Below are 8940 nucleotides of genomic sequence, written 5' to 3'. Positions count from 1 at the left end.
GGCAGTCTGACACACAGGTAGTAGTGAGGCATGCTAACTGAATACTAGCAACTACCTGCCGTCACTTTGGTATGTGAGAAAATATGAATTTCTTATATGTACCATATAACATATCATACTCACATTTAATACTATAGTTACTATAGTTTGTCGATATACTTGTATATATATTTTTCTTTCCTCTTTTCTCCAAATTGTTGAGTCGCACGGCACGCGAGCCCTGCATTATGGGCTAACAGTCAGCGCCGTTTAGAGTGCCGTGTTTCGGTTTCGTCGGGCGATGAAAGGCTCGTAAATGCTATATTTGGTTACATGCTGTCGGTGGTGGGGTAAGAACAGGGGTTAGCGCCAAGATGTAGACTAAAAAATATATGATTATAAATATGCGCTCACACAATATATTCGAAAATCTGCATATACATACGTTCGAGTACGTTTGTATGATTTGTTGCGTATTTGCGTGTGTGTTACGTGGCGCCAAAGCCAAAAGTGGAGGACAAGCTTACGAAATGATAGATGTGACCGTATAGGTACATGTATGTATGTATGTAGGTAAGTGGGCAAGCTACTAATGCAGCAGAAGAGAGCACAAGTTTTAGTTTTTGTAGTGAAAGTTATTGATCCATTAATTTTTGTAACAGTATTTTATGCAGCACGTTACCTATAACAGTGGTTAATATGTAATAACAGTGCCGTTAAGTTGTCATTAAATAGTTTTACAAATATACACATAGACTACTGTGGGCAAAAAACAGTAAGACTTTTTGATTAAAATTTCGCGCTGCTGGTGTACGTCGATGACATCGATATTATTGGCTTCAACAACCGCGCAGTTAGTTCTGCTTCCTCCAGACCGGATAAGGAAGCGAAACCAATGGGTCTGGTAATAAATGAGGGCAATACGAAATATCCCCTGTCATCAAACTAACAGTCGTCGCACTCGTGACTTGGCATCCACGTCACTGTTGATAGTCATAACTTGGAAGATATAGACAATTTCGTCTATCTTGGCATTAACACCAAAATCAACGTCAGCCTCGAAATACAACGCATAATAACTCTTACCAACAGGTGGTACTTTGGACTAGGTGGCCAATTGAGAAGTAAAGTCCTCTTTCGACGAACAAATACCAAATTCTACAAGTCACTCATCATTCGTCCTGCTGTATGGTACGGAGACATGGACAGTGACATCATCTAATGAGTCGACGTTACGAGTTTCCTAGAGAAAGGTTCTCCGGAAGAATTACCGTCCGAATTATGGTTATCTTGGATCTACATATGCTTACTACCCGAAACTTAAAAAAAAACTCGCAAAGCAGGTGAAAATTCAAGGTTATGCTATCTGTTTTCTTCGATTATCGCCCCATTCCCTCCGAACGGCCAAACTGTCAACAAGGAATACTATTTCGTAACACTTACCGATCCAAACGGGATTAGATCGCCGAAAAAACAGCCCTTGGTCGGATGAAATCCGAGTCAATTCCGGTGCGTACAACCGGCTGTCGTGGGAATTGAATTGCAGAATACTATTTCGTCGTACTCGTCGCTTTCGTGAAGCTAATCGTAAAAAGAGGCCGGAGTTATAGACTGACAACTCTTGGTTTTTACACCACAATAATGCGTCGACACATACTGCGTTGATTCTGCGTCAGTTTTTCACCCTCCTCGACCTTTTTTTGATGGATCAGTTTGTAAGGTAAATATATCTTTAGTGGTCCGACCTATACAACTTCTTCGAAGGTTGTACATCCGAAGTGCAAACAGTTTGCTATGTACTTGGACCTTCCATTGCATGCGTGGGCGCCCTTGCTTCCGTTGTCCACCCAAGGGTCTTGAATAGTTGCTACTTTTCGCCAGAGCATAATTTTCTATGCGATTGGCATGGCGAACCAGTATATTCATCGGAATTTTATTCGCTTACCTATATCCATGTCGCCTTAGAGCGGACGGCTCCAAAGGCCTTGTGGAGAATAGTTCACTAGAATGCTTCAAATGCTTTCTCATCTAGGTTCATCATAGTCCATGTTTCTCCGCCGTATAATAGAACGGGAATAATGAAATACATATAGAGCGTAATTTTTGTTCGCCGAGAGAGAGACCTGTTTCTCAATTGCCTACCGATCCCAAAGTATACGTAGCATTGCTGGAATGTTCTTTTCCGAGATAAAGTCCACAAAGTCCTTAACTTTTTCAAAAATATACCTGTCAAAAGAGACGTATTTCTCATGACGCGAGGAATCTTTGTGTATGGCCACCAGGTACTTTGTTTTTTCTTCGATCACCGCAAGACAACCCTCTTTTTCTACGCTGGAAAATTTATAAAACCTCCGATGATTCCTTCAGTTACGAAGCTCCGAAGAAATTCTTCAGGATCACTATAGGATATACCTTCCAGAGGTACGCAGATGATATTGTCATCGTAGGCCTTAACGACAGAGCCGTCAGCTGTGGCATTTACCCTGGTGAAACAGTTCAGAAGATAGCTAACACTATTCAAAGAGCTGGAAAGGTGATGGTCATCGTTCTCTGAGATAAACAAGGTGTGATCAACATCAACAACCTGAACAAAAAATTGTCACGCAAGGCCACGACTAACACTTTCGTTGTCGCCAAAGGCTAATTGGTCGAATACCGTTTTAATCACCTATTTTTACATATTTGGCATTTCATTATATGTTTATTTGTATATATATTTAAGAGTAAAAATAAAATATGGCAACGACATAAATGTCACGAACATGACTTTACTATTTGGCAGCCGCTGTCATTTTGAAATACACACAGTCACCGGAGGAAAATCGCATTTTTGTTTGTGTCTAACGTTTTGGTAAAATCTATTAAAATAAAGCATGGATTTCTCACAGGATTATGGTATCCACGACAATGCCGTCAGCACAGGCACCACTATTATGGCAGTTGAATTCGATGGCGGTGTAGTGATCGGAGCAGATTCACGTACCAGCACTGGTCTCTTTGTGGCCAATCGTGTCACAGACAAGTTGACTCGGATTACCGATAAAATATATTGTTGCCGCAGTGGTTCCGCAGCAGACACGCAAGCCATCGCTGATATTGTGGCTTATTCGTTAAACTACCATGAAAACCAGACTGGCCAAGATCCATTGGTAGCAGAGGCGGCATCAGAATTCCGAAATTATTGTTACAACTATCGTGATAGTTTGCTGGCGGGCATTATCGTGGCTGGCTGGGATAAACGTAACGGCGGTCAAGTGTATTCTATACCATTAGGTGGCATGTTAAAGCGCGAGTCGGTAACCATCGGTGGTTCAGGTTCGAGCTATATTTATGGTTACGTTCGTGAAGCTTATCGCCCGCAGATGAATAAGGAAGATTGCGTTGCATTTGTGGTTAAAGCTGTGAAACATGCTATCTACCATGATGGTAGTTCCGGTGGTGTGGTACGAATTGGTATTATCACAGAAGACGGCATCGAAAGGAGAGTGTTCTTTAATACAGAGTCCGGAAATCCTGTTGAAATAGGCAACTAAATACCTTACATAAATATGACTTATGAATAATAAGAAATGTATATGAGTTTTTAAAATTAATATGGATAATTTCAAATAAAATTTCTTAAAAGAAAAAAAATATATTTTGATTTTGAATTTATTTTCTAAATAAGTGTTATCTTCGGTAACAAATAAAAATAAAAAGGTATTTCAATAAGCTTGATAAGCAGACATTTCAGTTTACAAACGTAGTTTTTTATACAAATAGTATTTAGAGTAAGCATCGAGACATAGACATGTACATTTAAATGCCATTTTCTTTTACAAAGTTGGATTTTTAACAAAAATAAGCAAGCTTACGAAAACCTTGTATAACAAAAGTATTTAAAAAATATATAACGATCGATTAGTTTTGCATATCTAATATAAATTTCTTTCCAGCGAAACCTTTGAAATCCAGAACAGCAGCCATGGCATCCTTAAATTTTTGCAACGGCACCATCTCATGAACTGGTGCCACGAATTTGCCTTGTTCGATCAATTCACACAATTCTGTAAACATTTGTATACGTTCGGGTGAGTCAGCGTTTTCTTTACTCCAGCGTGTCATCCAGAAGCCACGAAATGATACATCCTTGAAAATCAGCGCAGCTGTACCCGCAATTACTGGTTCTCGCGACATACCGCCGTAAGTAACCATTACACCCTTGTCGGCCAAATGACGCGACACCTCAGTTGCACTCTTACCACCAACACAATTCAAAGCTAAAAGTGGCCGTGGCAAATGATTTTCTTTAAAGAGCGTGCTAGAACGAATTTCTTCCTCTGTTAATACTTCTGTAGCACCTTGTGATTTTAAATATTCTTTTAAAGACGCTATATCTGGACGGTCGCGTACAATGCCAACGGATTTTATATTCCATGCCCTACACAATTGATGAACAGCTTGACCTACAGCACTATTCGCACCGTTCTGTATAACACAATCACCTGGTTGTAGGGCTACAAAATCTTTTAACATACGATAAGCTGTACAAGGATTAACAGTAAGGGTGGCAGCTTCAGCAAGTCCAATTTTCGATGAAACCGGCATTAGTTGTTCTTCGGCAAATATAGCATGTGTGGTCCAAGTACCCAATCCCGAAGCAAAAGGTATAACATGTTGACCAGTTGTTAGTTTTGACACATTCTTACCAATGGCAATAATTTCTGCAACGCATTCATTACCACCAACAGCAGGAAACTTTGGCTTAACTGGATATTTACCTAAAAGAAAATGTGGACTAAAATAGATTAAAAATATAAAATATTGTCTAATGATGCAGCAATTACCTTGTATGGTATTTATATCAGCCGGATTAATAGGTGCGGCCAGTACTTTAACCAATACTTCATTATCTTTTGGGTCCTGTAGTTGGCCTTCTACAATTTCCATTACATCAACCGGTTCGCCATGTTTGGAATACTTCAGTGACTTTACTAGAACACTCATTTTACGTGTAAATTGGAAAGTTTTCGGTAAATTTGCAAACGCGTAGCGTGTCGGTTGAATTAAATTTTTAATGAACATGCTGATTAGTTATCACAAAATATTTGGATTATAATCCTAAATTATCTTTTCCAGCTTGTTATCACAGTATCAGCTGTTTGTCTCCGCAGAGTTGTATGTGTATACAGTTGACAGACTCAAAAAGTTATAAGCATTTTAATTAATAAAATTTTTTTCATTTTCGATATATTTTCTGTTCTATCTGCCCTTTTTTTTTACTTTAAATTTTAATTGCCTTGGCATTAAAGTAGCTAAATGCCAAAGAATTTTGAGAAAACAAAATTTTTAGTTGTGATTTCAAACAAAAAAATTGCAAAACTATTTGGTAAAGCTAATATTTTTGTTTAGTACACATCTGGTAACATCTCCACTGAAGTGTAACTCACGCCATTATATTTGACAGCAGCTGCGTTTTTGTTGTTTCAATTCAACGGTCAACTGTGTCAAACAATCGTTCGAAAATTTGGAGAAGGTGCGTTGTTTTCAGTTTTTTTAATATTAAATATATATAAAAAGTCACAAACGTGTTATTATATTAAAATTGAAGGTGATAGTGGTGTACTTAAAGTATTGTTTTTTAGAAATAGAGCTTAAATATGTCGGCTGCCGCGTTGTCCACATTGGCAACATTCGACGATATTCGTCAAGTATGTATGTCAGGTATTGACTGATAAAATCAAAGAGGAAGGTAAGAATCTTTAAGCCAAGCAGGCGACAATTGAACAAACAAAAAATTGCATTATTATCTATTTACGTTAGGAATCCAAGAGTTTTGCGGGGCGCGTATAAAGAACAACTGACAGGAATGCTTTGGGGATACCCGCAAAGAAAGCGTTACGGCAGAACCAGATGCCTACCTAGAATCCACGGGTAGATTTGGAAACGAAGCTTTACTGCGTCGTCCCTTTAGGCAGCAGAAAGTAAGTTACGGCCGGAAGCCGAACACGGAGCGATCAAATTGAAAAGAAAAATAATTGCTGAAGCATCTTTAAAAATAATGACGCCAATTTAAACAGGCTGCCGTTGAGCACGCGGGGATAAATTGCTTCTAAATAAACACTCGGCCAAAAAGCAAACGAAAGTCAATGAACCGTGTAATGGAGTTAAAAGTATGGGTAATGATATCAATTCGATAGAGCCCATTTCTCTGATTTATCGGCAATACAACTGAAGATGATTTTCGAGCAAAGTCCATCTACCGGCTGGCAAAAAGCGACCGTCCCTGGCTCAAAATTCATTAACGGGTGCGAAAACGTTCACGTTAGTGATGGTATGCACCAAACACCAGCAGGCCAGCAATACAAGGCCCATCACACGACGTGAGGGCAGGTTGGTACACAACAGCAACACAGGATGTGGCACCCGGTGCCGGAACGCATATGTAAGTAACTGATTAAGCGTGACCATTCGCACGCATGGTAGCAATGGCATACGGGCGGACTCCTACCACTGGAGTCCAGCGCCCGTCAGCGCATTGTTGGGCACGCAGGCTTTTAGGACAAAGAGGCGAGCACCGAAGAAGCGGCATGCACCACACCTACCGGTTCACCTTATAAACAGGCAACTGCACCACCAATTACACCGATGACAGCAATTAAATGTGGGCCGGCTATTAATTTATGTTCACCACAAGTGTCCAGCCTACGCACACAGTTGATGCGACCACATAATTTCGCTTCACGCACTTTCATACGAACGGATACTTGCACACATTGTCAAAAAAAGTAAGCATTTATTTAAACACTCAATAACACTTATAAATAAATATATTTTTTACAATTATAGAATTCGCTTTGGTACGGTAGGTGTCCGCTGTAGGGACTGTCCAGTACGTTGCCCACGCAGATATCGGCCGCATTGGTGCCGAGTGAGGCCGCGTACCACAATCGGCACGCTCACAATTGAAAGGCAGCGATGAGAGGCATCAGTGATGAGTGCGCCGAACGTCAGTCACCGATGTGGGTACGGCACTTGTTGTGGCATTGCGTTAATGAAACGCCGAATCACGCGGTCTCAACGGAGGTCGCGTGCATTTATCGTGCATCGGGTTCGGAGCGTGAGGTCAAGGCACTGGCGAGCGCGCTTTACGCGGTAAAACACACACGCACATCTGGGCAACATTGATGCACAGGCGTATTGTGTGGCTGTGAAAAGATTTTTGCGTACCCTTACGTGAACCACTCCACCTACCACCAATCGGTGGAAAGATTTCTGTAATGCGGTGCAACAGCCCACAGAGGTTGAGATACAAAAAGATCTCTTTAAGGCAATTGATGCTTTACCAGCAGCAAATCGCGATACTTTAGCATTCTTAATTCTGCATTTCCAACGTGTTGCTGAATGCCGCGAAGTTCTTATGCCGATTGATAATATTGCGCGTGTATTTGGACCAACTATTGTTGGGTATTCATCCGCTGATCCAGACCGACACGCCATCTTCACTGAAGTATACATGCAGTTCACCACCATGCAGAATTTGTTGAAAATCCCTGGCGATTACTGGTCACAATATGTGATATTGGATATAGATAAGGAGAACAATCAAACAAATGGCTCAACCAATACTATAATTATTTAAAATGTTTCTTGCTAACTGCAACCCTGTGGTACACCAGGGCAAATGGAACACATGAATAGTAAGAAAAAAATTACTATTTCTACCAAAAGACATATTGCAAATATTTTTTTTGTTATAAAACCACGAAATTTAACTTAATTAGACATTTATGTTTGTACCAGTTCCATAAAAAGAACAAGCGTGTGAGCAGTATTGTATGAATTTTTATCAGCGATTATTAGTGGCGTTGTACAAGAAAGTTTTCCTCACTAACTCCAGTTTTTCCTACAGGGTATGCTCGTCTCCACAATAATAACCGGCATATAAATAGAACATGTGTTATCTCGTTTGCACGCGTTGAGCTTCATAGCAAAACAAGATCAGTGCTGTCAGAATTGATTATGCCTGTTAATTTTTCTGGTTCCCAACATGGCACAATCCATTAATATTTTATTCTGTTTCCAGACCTTGTAGCGCGTAAGTGGCGTGGCGCTGATAACGAAAATTCTAATAAGAAACTAGCTAAGTATTGTGTTTACTTTGCAGGTGTGTGGCATTCAGTAATTTAAAATAATTTGTGCAAATATGGCGAATATTGCAAAACTTTTGGCTGGACGTGCCCAACATGTACTACAAGTGGCCGCGAAGCAGCCACAGTTGGCACCGCGTTTCTTCGCCTCTGGTAAGTGCAATATACATATGTATGTACATAAGAAGTTGAAATTTATATAGAAGATTCCAAAGCGGCAATCTCTTGTGTCTCCGGCTATCTTTATGCCCTTATGAACTTCCCTATATGTACATATGTATATTCCATGTATAGCAATGTATATATGTGAAAGAAAAGGTTGGACTTTGCACGTTATTGCCACTGTTGTTTTTTATTTTTACTTCTTTTGTGCAGAAATCAAGTGTTTTGATTATAATTATTTGAGAAAAGTATGTATGCACATTTGTTGAGTTCAAGTGCAAGGTGTTTAATTAAAAAAGGAGATGTGACAAAAACCAGCTGTCACCCGTTTGTTTTTGGTTAATTTGACGACATCGTTATGCAATAATGGCATTGACGTGTTATAGTTCACATGCTTAGGTATTTGTTATTGTTTTCATTGTTTTTTTTGTTTAGTCGAAAGGTGTTTATAAAATAAGTAATGAAATAGGAAACTGCATTTGTTTAAATTAATGTATGGTTAAATACATACATACATACATACATATGTATGTAAGTAATTTATGCAAAAATGCCGGTTGTATATAAGTGGAAAATTTATATGGCATATTCACAAATATGAATAATGATTACATTATCATCTATTCTCGCAATTATCATTTTAAATATAAACAAATCAGTCAGATTTGAG

At 39.4% G+C, this 8940-nt stretch overlaps 4 protein-coding genes across 4 annotated transcripts in view; 3 read left to right on the top strand and 1 right to left on the bottom strand.

Moving 5' to 3' along the window:
* Positions 1 to 2763: 2763 nt before the first annotated feature.
* On the top strand, positions 2764 to 3593 carry LOC120771840 (proteasome subunit beta type-6-like). Its single transcript, XM_040100083.1, has one exon. It carries the CDS (start codon positions 2853 to 2855, stop codon positions 3510 to 3512), a length of 660 nt encoding a protein of 219 aa, XP_039956017.1. The 5' UTR covers positions 2764 to 2852; the 3' UTR covers positions 3513 to 3593.
* A 19-nt stretch (positions 3594 to 3612) lies between these two features.
* LOC120771839 (enoyl-[acyl-carrier-protein] reductase, mitochondrial) lies at positions 3613 to 5126 on the bottom strand. Its single transcript, XM_040100082.1, has 2 exons — positions 4806 to 5126; positions 3613 to 4739 (listed from the first exon to the last, which is right to left on the bottom strand). The coding sequence occupies exons 1-2, from the start codon at positions 5041 to 5043 to the stop codon at positions 3880 to 3882; spliced, it is 1098 nt and encodes a 365-aa protein (XP_039956016.1). The 5' UTR covers positions 5044 to 5126; the 3' UTR covers positions 3613 to 3879.
* A 1163-nt stretch (positions 5127 to 6289) lies between these two features.
* Positions 6290 to 7600, top strand: LOC120770751 (rac GTPase-activating protein 1). The gene is given in 6 exon segments (XM_040098338.1): positions 6290 to 6403; positions 6520 to 6746; positions 6808 to 6859; positions 6861 to 6935; positions 6937 to 7095; positions 7097 to 7600. Coding segments are annotated over 6 exon segments (1131 nt in total).
* Positions 7601 to 7958: 358 nt separating this feature from the next.
* The window catches only part of LOC120771921 (enoyl-CoA hydratase, mitochondrial), a 5006-nt gene continuing 4024 nt past the window's right edge, over positions 7959 to 8940 (top strand). Inside the window, exons 1-2 of the mRNA XM_040100211.1 lie at positions 7959 to 8056; positions 8126 to 8261. Coding sequence (XP_039956145.1) covers positions 8165 to 8261 — 97 coding nt within the window. The 5' untranslated portion in view covers positions 7959 to 8056; positions 8126 to 8164. The remainder of the gene's footprint in view (positions 8057 to 8125; positions 8262 to 8940) is intronic.

The sequence above is a fragment of the Bactrocera tryoni genome, chromosome 3 (genome assembly GCF_016617805.1).
Source record: "Bactrocera tryoni isolate S06 chromosome 3, CSIRO_BtryS06_freeze2, whole genome shotgun sequence".
NCBI lineage: Eukaryota > Metazoa > Arthropoda > Insecta > Diptera > Tephritidae > Bactrocera > Bactrocera tryoni.
Note: the sequence above shows the minus strand (reverse complement) of the source record. Positions and strands in the feature narration are given on the sequence as shown.